The 15,401-nt window shown below is 39.0% G+C and overlaps 1 protein-coding gene across 1 annotated transcript; it reads left to right on the top strand.

The window, feature by feature from the left end:
* The first annotated feature begins 212 nt into the window (after window positions 1-212).
* Msl3 (MSL complex subunit 3) lies at window positions 213-15,120 on the top strand. Its single transcript, XM_026395157.2, has 13 exons — window positions 213-363; window positions 1,752-1,834; window positions 2,235-2,330; window positions 2,566-2,666; window positions 3,536-3,621; window positions 4,174-4,296; window positions 4,830-4,990; window positions 5,767-5,925; window positions 7,476-7,738; window positions 9,586-9,695; window positions 11,839-11,938; window positions 12,320-12,404; window positions 14,263-15,120. Exons 1-13 carry the CDS (start codon window positions 262-264, stop codon window positions 14,360-14,362), a joined length of 1,569 nt encoding a protein of 522 aa, XP_026250942.1. The 5' UTR covers window positions 213-261; the 3' UTR covers window positions 14,363-15,120.
* Window positions 15,121-15,401: the final 281 nt, after the last annotated feature.

Below are 15,401 nucleotides of genomic sequence, written 5' to 3'. Positions count from 1 at the left end.
GGTCGCGCTCGCCGCCTGCACCCCTCGGGGAGCCCCAGCAGGGACAGGCGGGGGCGCGCCCGGGGGGAAACGCGCGTGCCCGGCGTCTCCCAGGTCCCCGCAGTGGCGCGGGGTGGCCGGAGGAGGGGCCGAGGGCGGGGCGGCCGCAGCCTCCGCCATTCCCGGCCCCCCCCGGCCGCGGAGCGCCGCCTCCCCGCCCGCCCTTCCCCACCGCGCGCGCTCCGCCCGCCCCGGAGCCTCGCCCTCCGCCACGATGAGCAAATGAGCGCAAGCGAGGGCATGAAATTTAAATTCCACTCTGGGGAGAAAGTGCTGTGCTTCGAGCCTGACCCCACCAAGGCGCGAGTGCTGTACGATGCCAAGGTGCCGCCGCGGAGGGCCAGGGAGGAGGAGCGGGTCGGGGACCCTGGCGATGGGAGGCAGGGGCAGGGGCGGGGGCGGTCAGCGGCGCGGAGCCAGGGGAGCGGCGGGTCTCCCCGGCCTGCGCGGAGAGGCGTGGGCAGCAGGGGGCGCTCGTGGGGTGACGCGCGCTGTAGTCCGGGCGGGGGGCCCAAGATGCTTCCGCTTCCGCTTCCTGCAGCGCTGTACCCTGCTCGCATGGTCGCGAGGCCCGGGTGGCAGTTTGAGCCTACGGTGCCCACTTGGGCCGCATGTATAGATGTGCTGTCGCCTAGTCTCTGCTCTTGCGATAAGTTTCTTCTCATCCTTTGCGGTCCAGCACCGCCTGGGTTCCTTGGGACCACCCTAGCCGCCTGACCCAGGTCTTATTCCTTAGGTCCAAAGCGCTGGCTGCCAACTCTTAACCTCGTTGCCCTGGGTCCTCTAGTCAGGTTTAGGGTCTATCCCTCCCATAGGCCGTGACCCCATTCTGAGGGCATGATTGATCCCAGTGTCTTGAACCCTCAGGCCCCTACAGCATTGACATTCTCAATCCCTGAGGGATTTGCGTGGGTGTCAACATGTACGGGCAGAATTGCATCTTGAATCCATCCCCCTAAATCTTTGGGGTCCTGGCCACATCTTTTAGTTTCTCTGGTTTGGGCGGTGGGCTGGAGTAGGCACTGAAGTCCTGTATCCCTAACGAAAGTGTATTTGGGGGCTAGGGCTGTCCCAGATCCTTTGAGCCACTAAAACGAAACCTTTGGTGCAGAGACAGGGGAGGCCCGGGTGCAGCCTGAGGTGCAGCCTGGGGTGCGACTTTTAGCAAGGCTTAGGCGGTGCCCTCAGGACATTTCAAGGTCTTTATCTGTTTTGGGTTTGTAAGTCCCTTTACTAAGCCTCCTCCCACCCCGCCCAAGAGTCTCAAAGGGGGACACGCCCCCTTGATGCCCCAGGTGTTCCTTCCTGGGATGTAACTGGGAGGGGTGTCGAAGTCTGACAGCCCATCAGGGAATTGGATGCAGCAGAGCCGGGGAGACTACAACTCCCAGAGGTCTCAGGGCTGCAATTCTCTTCTGTGGTCTGGACTCTCATTAGTGACAAATCAGCCGGCCAATGGCTTCAGAAACTTCACCCTGTCTCAAACTCGGAGACCAATCACAGAGTGCTTGGACGGATGTTTCCTATTTTGAGGCATCCACTCAGGAAAAAAAATGGTATTGAAAGGAAAAATGTTTCAACCCAGCTCTCGGTCTAAAAAAGGAGAGAATGCTTTCTTTTCTCTTAAAAAGGGACTATGATCTAGTTTTCCTGATCTAACTAATAATTCTCTGTGTGTTTTGCCGTTCGTGGGCAATATTTCCTGGTTTCAGATTGTCGATGTTATTGTTGGGAAAGACGAAAAAGGCAGAAAGATCCCAGAATATCTGATTCATTTTAATGGTTGGAATAGAAGGTGAGTGCTTGTTAAACCAGACTGAATATCGATTGTTTATACAGCATAAGAACATCGCAAACTTCTTTAAGTTTTAGAAACACTTGTAGAAAAGTTTCATTTCCTGTTTCTGCTTTGTTCTCAAAGCTTGCCTGTTCTGAGGAATGATTACTTTTAAGTTGAATACATTTTAATTCTCTCTGAGTGATTCTGGAAACCCCAGTTATTTCTGGATTTGAATGCTACTTTTTTCAGTTAATTTGCATTCTTTTGTGATTTTCAAGTTTCTATACAGTTTTCTAAAATGTCAATAATTCTGGGGCACTTCTGTTCCTTTATGGGGTTTTTTTTTAGTGTTTCTTTTAAATCAAAATAAAATACTGAATTTTCTAACCTCTTTTTTTTTCTGTTGTTCAATTAGCTGGGATAGATGGGCAGCCGAAGATCATGTGCTTCGTGATACAGATGAAAATCGTAGATTACAGCGTAAATTGGCAAGAAAAGCTGTAGCTCGCCTGTAAGAATACAAAAATCGTGACATAAATGTTTTTCAATGCATGTTTCCTTAAGTTTTGAATTTTAAGTTTTAAAAGTAATAAAAATGTTTATTAAGTAATTTTACATATTTTAATTATAAGTGTTTCTGAAGTGATCACCATTTATATTCTAAAATTCAGTTTTTGAGATATTTAAGAATAATCAATGTTAAAATTTATTTCAATTATGTTCACTTTTTTTTTTTTTTTTTTCAGGAGAAGCACAGGAAGAAAGAAGAAGCGCTGTAGGTTGCCCGGTGTTGACTCTGTCTTAAAAAGTCTCCCTGTTGAAGAAAAAGATGAAAATGGTGAAAATTGTGAGTGACTTGACTCCTTTTTTTTTTTTTTTTTTTTTTTGGTAAAAAGAACTTTTACCTAGTCTTTTTTATACTTCAGGACTAACTGAGGGGAAGATTCATTGAAATTATAGACAGGAAAATTTTGGAAACATTATTTTTAGGTGGTCTCCAACTTAGAATTTTTTTATTTTATGCTGGTATGAAAGCACACCCATGTAAATATTCTGCTTTTCAATTTCAGAACCATGTTTTAAAAATTACATGATATACTTAATGCATTTATTAAAATAAGCTTTGTGTTAAATGAGTTTGCCCAATTTAAGCTAAGGTAACTAACTATTCAGAGTGCATTTAAAGTAGTCTGCTGTGATATTTGGTAGTTTTGGTGTATTCAATGCATTTGTAATTTAGGACGTTTTCAACTTTTGAAAAGTTGAGGAGCGTCTCTATGATATGTACCTCTTTTTTTGTTGACAATGAAAGTGGCATCAACATGATAAGTCAACAAATCACTGAGACTTATCAGAGTCATACTCTTGACGACTGCCTTTTTGACCAGTGAACCCCACACAGCTCCTTTCCCATGGTTCATTCTCTTCTCAGTACCTCCAGCATTTATGAATCCAACAAAGAACCATTGAATCCTAGCTGACAAAGCAATTTCAGGTCATTAGCTTGTGTGATTTTTGCATCTGTTGAAGTTGATGTTATATTTATCAAAATAAATTTCTCTTCAGAAAGACACAGTATTTGTGTTCAGTATTTAAAATATATGCAGGACTGCAAATCATCATTCTTGGTAGGATGCACACTATACCTATAGATTTGTAAGCATAACAGTAGGAAAAATATATAATAAAAGTTTGTCTGATTTTTTTTTCACTTAGCCATAAGCAGTTCCTCTGATGACAGTGGTGAAGAAAAGGATGAAGAAATAAGTGAAGGAAGTGATAGTGAAGAAAAGACTGAAGTGGTAAAAAAGTTCTTGTCATAAAAACTTTGGCTTTAGTATATATTTTAGTGGTAAAATTTCATAGTAAAATTCTGTACTTATGAATGATTTTTTAAAGATATTTTAAACCAAAATAATAAAATTTGCTTGACATTTTAAGACAAGTGATCCTCATTTACAGTCACTATGTGAGCCTCTCAGTGACTCTTTATACCTATGGAGTGTTTCTATAAATTATCTCTTTTTCCCCAATAAAATTGTGAGCTGCATTTTGTAATGATGAATTTTTTAATGGAGCACAACAGAGTTTGGGCTCTTCTGCCTGCTTGCAAAGTTACCATAATCCCAGTGGTAAACTTAAAAGGAAGAAGAAACAAAATAAGCATTTGCAACATAGTTAACATCCTAGAACAAGTTAACTTGTGGCCTTTAGCATACTTAGAACTGGAACAAAATGTGAATGTTGAGGATACACTGGTACTTTTTTATAGCAATCTCTCATCTACTATCCTATTTTTGGTACGTACTCTGCTCCTATTTTAATTAATTAAAAATGGAATTGTGATGTTTCAGAAAGAAGAACTAGAGCTGCAAACAAAAAAAGAAATGGAAGAAAGGACAATAACTATAGACATCCCCGAAGTTCTGAAGAAGCAGCTTGAAGATGATTGTTACTATATTAACAGGAGGAAACGGGTAAGTGGGGAGGATATGTAAAACACAGAGTTGTGCTTTCATTTAACTGTATTTTGCAATCACAGTCTCCACCAATTGAGAAGCTTGGAGGAATGAACTTTTACATTTTTGGTTTTATACTGAGTTAGGTTTTAAAGGTTGTGTACTCTTAGAGGCTCCCAGAATTGTTCTAATTTGACACTAAGATTGAGAATCACTGCTTACATCTACTCCAAAAAGCAACAGTGTAATCAACATGAGGACATGATATATAAAAGATCACAGAACTTCAGTATATATTTATTTTAAAAGTTTTATCTAAGCAGAATTGACTTCACTTGATTGATTGATTCATTCATTGATTGTGGTGCTGGGGATTGAACCCATAGCCTTCTGCATGTAAGGGAAGCACTCTACCAGCCAAGCTATAGCTCCAGCCCAACATTCCTTTATTTTTGAGTTAAAAAGTGAAAGAGGTACAACCACCCTTTCTTGGAATATATTGTTTATTATTATCATATACATACATCAGATGTTTTTAATTTTGTTAACAGTTAGTGAAACTTCCATGCCAGACCAACATCATAACTATTTTGGAATCCTATGTGAAGCATTTTGCTATTAATGCAGCCTTTTCTGCCAATGAGAGGCCTCGTCACCATCATGCTATGGTACACGCCAATATGAATGTGCATTATGTCCCAGCAGAAAAAAAGTGAGTACTGGCATGTTTGGCATCTCATAATTCTCATTGTGTGTTAGAAAAGCTGTTCCCATTTAGACCAGGGAATTCCTTTCTCTGTTCAGTAATTTTGAATGTATTTAATATATAATTTAATGATTTAATACTAACTCTTTGAATAACCATAACCAAATATTGTTACTTTTTTGAATTCTTTTAGAACTCTCTTTGCACATCTGGCCTAGATGCATTGAGAGTGCACCACCTTGTCACTAAGACTGGTATTTTAAGTGGTATCATGCAGGCAATAACTCAACTTTTTTTCCTTGAGAAACACCAGAATGGGCAATGTGAGTTTGATCAAAGCTTGTTTCTAAACAGGTCTTTATTCTAGTCAAAGTAGCCATCCTCATATCCCACCCTGCCCACCCAACATGACTGGAGCAGAGTCGGAGAGGTAGAGTGTCAGAGTTGAAGCAGGGGTTAGGAGTCTGGTGGGTTCTGTCCAGTTGACAACTCTTAGTAGCACAGGATTCTACTGGATCTCCACAAGTAACATTGGACTTATTTATATTAAATAGGTATGTTGAAGTTGCTGACGTACTTTCTGCACTTTATAGTATGAATCTATGTCCCTATTTTAACATTAATTATTAACATCCATAGATTCATTTCCTTCTTTATAGGTATAGGTGTAATATATAATGTTTAAGTTTAAACCTCTTCTATATTAAGAGTGTACAACTTTGTTGTGAAAATAGTATCTGTTTCATTATCACATCTCTTATCTTTTCTTTTTCTCCTCCCAGTGTGGACCTTTGTAAAGAGATGGTGGATGGATTAAGAATAACCTTTGATTATACTCTCCCACTGGTTTTGCTCTACCCATATGAACAAGCTCAGTATAAAAAGGTGACTTCGTCTAAATTTTTTCTTCCAATTAAGGAAAGTGCCACAAACACTAATAGGTAAGTTAGATAACTTGCACTTTCACCCTCAGATGTGAGCATTAACATATTAAAATCCTTTTTGGAAGAGTCCAGTCTGATACTGTGAGGGCCAGTGTGTTTGGAGGAAGGGAACAATTGAAAAGTTCCCATACTGGTAATTTCTTTTTTCCTAGGTAAGCTAAAGTTGTTCTTTACTTTCTCATGGCTCCAGAAGATTTTTCCCCAAGTGAAGATTCCAGTGTAGAGAATTTAGGTGGGATTATGAGCAGCTGGCCCACCTTTCAGAAGACAGTGGGGGCTAGAGTGAAGAGAGCACAGGCCAAGAAGGGTGGAAAGGGTAGGCTTGACCTGAGCTCCCTCACTTGCTGTATGTCACTTGGGAATGTTCCTTCTGAGCCTGTCGTGTTTGTCTCTGTAAATGGAATGGACATCTGTCTCTCTGGTGGTATTAAATAAGCAAATTTCAGCCCTTAGTAAAAGTTAGTTTCCTTTGTGGTCTGCTATGTAACCATTTTTTTTTCCCTCAATAAACAAGCATGCTTCATTCTCTGTTCTTTGGAGGGGGTACTCCCCAATTTAAAGTCTTAATCTGTGTAATGCTAGGCTACTCTCTCTCACTCCTTCCTTCTTGAGAGGGTGACCTGCTCTCAAGACTTTCATTTATCCATCTCTCTTAACCCCTTACCTCCTGCTTTAATCTACTAGTACCCAACTAATCACTTCCTGCAAGGGCATTAATAATTTCCCACTTGCCACAGGCTGGATTTTGCATCAACCACTTTTTCCCACCCTTTCTTTGTCCCTTGGTCTCCATGGTTCCTGCCTTTCCCAATTCTCTCTGCCTCTCTACCATCCCTTTTGGTGGCTTCTCTCTTCTCTCCTTTCCCCCCATGTCGGTTTCACCATAGCTGAGAGGTCTTTGAGACTCACTGGGCACCTGTATTGATGTTCCCATGTTTACTCCACACTTGGAGATTTGTAGTGTCCAGGGTGTACTCTCTCTAATGCTCATGACTTTTTCAAATCCTGCTGTTAGTTACATTTTGATGAGGTGATACCATAAATATTCTTGCCTAGACCAGGGTTTCTCAGTCTCAGCCCCACTGATGTTTTGAACAGAATCTTTGAGGTGGGGGCTGTCCTGTGCAGTGTAAGATCTTTAGCAGCATCCCTGGTCTCCCCTCACTAGACAGCAGTAGCTCACCTTCTCTCAGTTGTGTTAACCAAAGCTGTCTCCATATATTGCCAGCTGTCCCTTATTAGGGCAAAATTGTTCCCATAATAGAGCCACCAGTCTCAGAAAATATTAAAAGGAGCATCACAATCTTTATAATGTCAGCATGCCTTGAAAAGTTATGGAGAGGATTCAAATGACTTCATCTGTTGAATAACTCTTTGAGAAAGTGTGTATTTTGTCGTACTTGGAGGCATAGATATAGAGCCCTACTGGTTTCGGGAGTGGGCTTCCTGTTCTGGCTTTAGGAGGTCCTTTAAGAAACTGTGGGGTTCTGCAGAGTGACAGCATGTGACATGGTAGCTATGTGTGACATTCTCTCTTTATTGCCTAGGAGCCAGGAAGAGCTCTCTCCAAGCCCACCTTTGTTGAATCCATCTACACCACAGTCCACAGAGAGTCAGCCTGCCACTGGTGAACCAGCTACCCCCAAGAGGCGCAAAGCTGAGCCAGAAGCACTGCAGTCTCTGAGGCGGTCCACACGCCATAGCACCAACTGTGACAGGCTATCTGAGAGTAGCGCTTCACCTCAGCCCAAGCGAAGGCAGCAGGACACATCCTCCAGCATGCCCAAATTATTCCTGCACCTGGAAAAGAGTAAGTTCCATCCTGGGAGCTCCAGGCTGGGGAGAGCTGCCACTTCCTTTGTGCTCAGTCTGGGCCAGGCCACACACTTAAGTTCCCGTGTGTATGGACAGTTTATGTGTTTCCCAGACTATGGTCTGAATTCTGTTAGGCCACCTACTTTCCAGAAGGGGAACCCAAGCCATAAAAAGACAAAGTACATGTGGCATAGGTGGCATAGGCAACTTTGTGTCCTAAGCTTTCCTTTTTCACTGCACTCTCTACCACTTCTTGGGAACAAATTGCATTGTTGGAACTCCATGTTTTGTATAATCCTAATGATAATATTCAAAATGAGCAGTTCTAGTGGATTGTTTTGATTTTTTTCTTAAAATCCTACCTTTAAAAAAATCCTTTTGAGAGCTAGAGTTGTGGCTCAGTGATAGAGCACTTGCCTAGCATGTGTGAGGCACTGGGTTCAATTCTCAACACCACATGTAAGTAAATAAAATAGAGGTCCATTGACAACTAAAAAGATATTAAAAAAAATCTTTTTGAGGGCTGGGGTTGTGGCTCAGAGCTAGAGTGCTTGCCTAGTATGCGTGAGGCACTGGGTTCCATCCTCAGCACCACGTAAAAATAAAACAAAGGTATTGTGTCCACTCACAACTAAAAAATAAATGTTTAAAAAATTCTTTTGAATAATGTTAAGAAAAATCAGATGCTATGCTTTGTCAGGTTTATTGAGATATAATCCACATACCATACAATTTACCCATTTAAGTGGTTTTTAGTATATTCAGACTTATTAAATCATCACCAAAATCAGTTCCAAACATTTTTACTACACATAAAAGATATCCTATATGCATTAGCAGTCACTTCTCATGTGGCCCTCCCCATATCCTTGGCAACTATTAATCTATCTCTATAGATTTTCCTATAGAAAATATCTTCATTTTATATAAATAGAATCATATACTATGTATGTAGGTGATTATTAAGTATTGATTGAAGATTGGGGAGGTTTAGCTGGGAAAAGTAAAAGACAAACCCGTTTAAAAAAATACTAAAACATGAAGGGCTAGCTTTTTCTTTTTCTTAGCATTATTTATTTATTTATTTGGGGTGGGTACTGGAGATTGAACTCAGGGACACTCAACCACTGAGCCACATTCCCAACCCTATTTTTGTATTTTATTTAGAGACAGGGTTTCACTGAGTTCTTAGTGCCTCGCTGATTGCTGAGGCTGGCTTTGAACTTGCAATCCTCCTGCCTCAACCTCCCAAGCCACTGGGGGCATTATTTATTTATTGAGGCAAAATTCACATGTAAGATTAACCATTTTAAAGTAAATGGCTCAGTGATACCATATTTTTAACAAGTTTATGGAGATAAACCCTGTATACCCCACAATTCACCCATTTGAAGTGTACAGTTCAGTGGTTTTTAGTTTCATAGAGTTGTGCACCCATCTGAATCCGAAACATTTTTAGCACCCTCAAAAGAAACCCTGTACCCATTAGCATTCACTCCCCATTCCCTCCTTTTGCAAGCTCCTTGCAACCCTAGTCTACTTTCTCTCTATGGATTTGCTTGTCCTGTAACTTTCATGGACATGGAATCATATGATATGTGGCCCTTTGTGATGAGTTCCTTTCTCTTAGCATGTTTTCAAGATTTTTCCACACTCTAGCATGTATTATTTCTTTATTCCTTTTTTTAACCAAATAATTTTCTACTGCTATCTTTCACAAGAGAAAAGCCTTATTGTTCTAGAGAACTGACTAGATTTTTGTTCTGCTGTTTATAAGTCTTAATGATATTCTTTAATTCAATTCCTGTGTAACTTATAAGTAAATATCTTTTTCTTTTGAAGAGACACCAGTTCATAGCAGATCATCTTCCCCCATTCCTCTAACTCCTAGTAAGGAAGGGAGTGCTGTGTTTGCGGGCTTTGAAGGGAGAAGAACTAATGAGATAAATGAGGTAAAGAGTTAGTATTTGATGTTTATCTCCAGTGATTCTTTCACCATTTGTGGTTGTTTGAATCCTAGGGTCCTGAAGCATTTTGCTGCTACTGCTGTAAATATTAACAAAAGTGTTTGCAGAATTATTCTTAACAGTGTGCTTTTGGTTTCAAAATAGAGAATATTGTTAGGATTCCAACCCTAAAAGATATCATCTTTTATCTTAGATAAGTACAATTATTGAAACACTAATATTTTCATTCTGTAGAATAGGCATCAGCATACTTTTTGTGGTACGGGCCAGAAAGTAAATCTTTTAGGCTTTGTGGACCACATGGTGTCTGTTAAAACTAGCCAGGTCCAAAAATAGCCACAGGCAACATGTAAATAGAATGGGTGCTCTGTGTTCCAGTAAAACTTTATTATGAACACTGAAAATGGAATAGCATATGATTTTCATATGCTATAAAGTATTATCCTTTTGTATCTTTTCAATCATTTAAAAATATGGAGTCCATTTTTAGCTTATGGGCAATATAGAAGCTGGCAGAATGTTTGGCCAGATGTAAGCAGCACATTGTCATTTGCTGACCCCTACTTTAGACATCTGAATTTCCTACATTAACAACAGTAATACTAATATTCATCCATTTGAAAGCATGTTGTATGCCATCATTGTGACAGATAATTGAACCTATTACCTTAAATTCCTGAAAACAGCCCTTGCTACCACATATCATTTGATATATGAAAAAAATTCTTTTTGAAACCTTTTTTTAGTGTCACTTAGGAGATGTAGCTAGTAAGCATTTCAAGGGTTCAGAAGAAGTCTTAGTTCTTGGGATATCCCTTGACTCTCCCTTAGGTTGGGATTTCCTTATTTCTTTGGGGTAGATAGGTTTGCTCAGAGGAACATGGCTTTAGTAGTCAAAGTGCATCTGATGCTGGAAACTGGGGCCAGTAAACTACCTCTGTAAAGAGTTAGACTGTAAATATTTTCAGGGTTGAGAACAGTATGTTCTTCTTTGACACTATGAACTCTGCTGTTACAGTGTGAAAGCAAGAGATGATAAATAAATAAATGAGTGTGGCTTGTGCCCCCCAAATTCATTCATTCACAGATGCTGGAAGTATACATCTGATTTTTTTTTTTTTTTTTTTGGTACATAAGCCTTGGACTAGATTTAACATGGGCTATAGCTGGCTGACCCTGATGTACCCTTATTTATGTTATGGTAATTGTTGAGGATAGATTAATGAATTACTATTATAAGCATTCTCCAACACATTTTTTTTTTCAGACAAGGAGGCACTGCAGGTTTTATTATTTAAAGGAAAACAGCATTTCTTTTAAAGGGCATCTAATATTTAGACAAGGACCATCATTCCCACTGTGTTCAGCTGTGCAATTCTGCCATCTAGTGGTCACAGGTACAGCTGCAGGCCATAGAAAAGAAGGATGATTTCTGGTAAATGAACTAAAGAGACCTTAGTGAATTCCCACCTCCTTAAGTGCCTCCACCATGGTATTTTAACTAGATTCCTTATTCTAATGTCCTATCGCTCACTTTTCTCCAAAGTTTACATGTTGCAAAAGCCAAAGTGGTTACTCAGTAGAATAGGCTCAGGATGTCTGGTTTGCTGATGTATTTCCAGGGAAATTCATCAGAATGTTTTGAAATACACCTCTTACTTTAACAAAAGCCATAAGTTCTGAAATTCACAGTAAAGGCAAGGAAACCATTTACCAGGTTGGAAGCCTATTTCTGGTTGATTCGAGGGGTTTGGAGATTCAAATTAGATTCCATAGTGAACTCAACTGCAAGAAATTAAGGAATTTTTAAACAATGGAAATATTGCTCAACACATGTTTTTAGTTTGTTTTTAAATGCTTCATTCTTTAACATTGTAAGACTTCCAATAAAGGAAAAAAGAACCAAGTGACCAAAACAGTTACAGTTAGTAATAACTATTGAGAATTAAGAATGTTTCTTTAAATTTAAGTCATTATGTCCTGCAATTTTGTTTATTTTTATAAAGCTCTGTTTGTTTTGATGTAGTTGTATTTTTCCCTCTATGTACAATTAACCATCATAAGATATATGTGATTAGAAGTGTCTCCATGAGGAATAGTGAAAGCCTTAAACTCATGCTTTTTCCAGGTCCTCTCCTGGAAGCTTGTGCCTGACAATTACCCGCCAGGTGACCAGCCACCACCACCCTCTTATATTTATGGGGCACAACATTTGTTGCGATTATTTGGTAAGATCTTGGTTTCTGCTCTCTTATTCCATTTTTCATTTAGGTTTGTTTTTAACACTTATTAATTCATGTCATTTTGTGGTTTGGGCTGCAAATATCTGACTAATGTGGATACTTACTTTCCATTTGGGGTTCTAAAAAATCATCCAAAGGTGACCTCTTCAAAGGAAAAGTATTAAATAAAGCTTAAATTTCACAAAAGTTGTACTTTTGTATTGGTACCACTGTTCTAACTTTGTTCAATAAGAGGTTTTGTTTGATAATGTACATGTTAATTTCAGTTCCTAAAAGGAAAAAGAATGATCCAGATGACCCCTGAGTGTTTCCTACACATTTATAAATTCTTCTAATTGTAAATATTTGGCCCTTTTTTTAATGCAGTAAAACTTCCAGAAATCCTTGGAAAGATGTCATTTTCTGAGAAGAATCTGAAGGCTTTACTGAAGCACTTTGATCTCTTTCTGAGGTATTTTTATTACTCTCTCAGAACTTACCTCTACTGCTGTATATGGGACTTATCTAAGCTTCTCTTCAGCACTTGTGGAAGGCAGCAGTGTGATGGTTTAAATAGTAGCAGTGTTACTTAAGTGATGTGAGTTCTAACCAAAATGGTAATACACAAAGTGATTGAGATTGACAATAATTGACATTTTTTATTCAGGACTTTTCTTTGTTATATTAGCATCTATGTGTTTGATTTTGGCATTTAATTTAAAGTTAAGATAAATAATCCCTAGTCTGTGCCAGTATTCCTGAATTCTATCCTTTTCTTATCTAATACGACTGTTTGACCTGAGGATCTGCCTCCTATCTTCATCCCCCAGACTGTGACCCAGCTTCATTGTCCCCCTCTCCCATTCAGATGTCCTTACCTTGGTCTTTGGGGCTAGCCTTCACCCTGTCTCACCTTGCTCAACCTTGCTACCTGACTTTATTTCTTTCTTCTCTTTAAGGATACCTCCTTCTAGGCAGGCCCCACACTAATTTAGGATTTGCCAGAGTGAAGAGTGCCCCACCTACAGAAATCAGTCTCATGGTTTAAAAAGATACTTATCTTTAGGAATTAGGAATAAAGTATCCTGAGAGGAATTAGACTTTAAAACATTTTATTGGAAAGAAGTTTCAAAAATACCTTCTTCCCTCCCAACATCCCCCTCAAACAAATCCATAAATCTATGTGACATAAAACACTGAAATCAAATGCCAAGAAAATATGAAGAGACTGCTACAGCTTATTGTATGGAAGCCTTCTAGTTTGAAGTATTCAAAATAAAATAAAATGTAGGACTTTAGCTGGGCACAGTGGCACATGCCTGTAATCCCAGTAATTTGGAAGCCTAAGGCAGGAGGATTACAAGTTTGAGGACAGCCTCAGCAACTTAGAGAGGTCCTAAGCAAATTAGTGAGACAGTGTCTCATAATAAATAATAAAAGAGCTGGGAATGTGGTTAATCGCCCCTGGGTTCAATCCCCAGTACCAAAAAAAATAAATAAATAAAGATAGGAGTTTAAAAAATAACTTGGGAGGATTTACAAATAAATATAGATGAAGGTTTTAAAAATGTATCTGAAGATATCAGTTAAAGTTAGTGGACTTCAGTAATGACTGCAAAAAGTGTGCAATCATAGAAGAAAAAAGACCTGGCTGTCAAATGAATTTTGACTCAGTTTTTACTAAAAAAAGGTGTTGCATATTTTTAGAGATTTAAACATGTAGGAGCTTACTAGTGAGTATTTTGCATACTTAAGAGTACTTTAACCCTTTATGGAAAATCAGTTGAGGTTTGAGTCAACATATTATCTATATGTCGCAGATTCTTGAATGGCCACATTTTAACATCCATCTTCAGATAGTTTTAGGTCAGTCTTTTATGGGTTTTGATATTGCAATTGGAACTGTGATACCTTTTGGTGTGGCAACTTAGGACACAAAATACAAAATTAGTTATTCAGATCAGTTTTCAAATAACTTCATTCATATACACAATGTGAATTTCTTAAGTGACATTGATTTCATAATTTGTTCTTTTTTTATAGTTTGAAAAATAGGAAAATATTCTCCGAGGCTTCATAAAGTGTTTGTATAATCAGACTGCCACCTAGTGGAGTTTAGATTTTAATTTAGGTACTTTTACACCCAGTGATGGTAAAAGGCTTCAGAAAAATAGTAATTCACATAGAAGCGAAAGCAATCATTATGTAGAAATGAAGATGGTAACAGTTTTTCTTCCTAATATCAAAAAAGTTGAAATATTACAATGCATTGAAAGTTAATATTGTGTTTACTGATTCTCATTGAGATAATTTTTTTTTCCTTTTTCCAGGTTTTTAGCAGAATACCATGATGACTTCTTCCCAGAATCTGCTTATGTTGCTGCCTGTGAGGCACACTACAGCACCAAGAACCCCAGGGCAATTTATTAAAGTTTTAATGGTTCTATAAGAACAGTTGCTCTGTCTGGCTTTGTATTCTGGGTTCCAGGTTAAGAACTGATGAGGTACTCAGCTTTCTTTACAGAGAGCACAAACACTGGGCCCACCCTGGAGGGCTCTGTGAGAGGCAGGCTCTGTTATTTGAGTTGCCCACATACTGTAGTTCTTTGAGTTGTTTGTTATAAATTACTTTCTAGGTGCCTGAACATGCTGTGATGTCACATTTGCTGCTGCACAGGCCATCTGTGATGGCAGGAAAAGAACAGTTGTGTTCATAAAGAAATGTTCATGAAAGCGTACATAGACAGTTGTTTTGGTAGATGTTGCAGTTTGTTGTTAGCAAGAACCACATTGTTTAGTTATTTGTTAGCATTAAACAAAATATTTTTGCAAACTATTTTTATTCTTAAGAGGAGGCTAAGCAACTCTGTTCAACGAATTGTAGTTTGTACTTAGAAAGTACAAAATAGTCTCAAAAGTACTTTAGAGGGAATTGATATTGACGGCAAAAGAAAACTTGCAGCTATACATTTGCTTGTAACAGTTCCCTCTCTGTGAAACATTATTTTTGGTTATCTAAATATATCTAAATAATGTGAAAACATTATTTTTGGTTATCTAAATAAAGCATTGCCTGTCTTGTTGGAGACTTTACAGCTATACTTTGTTGTGTAATGTTATGGTTCCATTTCTATAAAGTGTTATTTTTGGTGATCTAAATAAAGTGTCGCCTGTTTTGTTTGAAAGAATCAAGAGAGTTTTTGCTCTGATCTTTTCCTTTTTATTGCATGGCAACAGTGAGCAAACTTCTTTAACTTGTAACTTTTTGATTTTGTTTTGTTTTACTTTTGTGCCTTTTCCCCCTTTCCTTCTTTGATTCCCTCACTTGGCAGCATGACTAGATGGTGGTTTCTAGAAGTTACAGTGGTTCTGTGCTGTCTTGTTGCTGGACTGTGGATCCATATGGGCTGGCACTAGTTTATCCTACTCCAAAATTTCCAGCAGATGGGCTCTGTAGTCATCCCTCTAA

Source organism: Urocitellus parryii, chromosome X (assembly GCF_045843805.1).
Source record: "Urocitellus parryii isolate mUroPar1 chromosome X, mUroPar1.hap1, whole genome shotgun sequence".
Classification (NCBI taxonomy): domain Eukaryota; kingdom Metazoa; phylum Chordata; class Mammalia; order Rodentia; family Sciuridae; genus Urocitellus; species Urocitellus parryii.
Note: the sequence above shows the minus strand (reverse complement) of the source record. Positions and strands in the feature narration are given on the sequence as shown.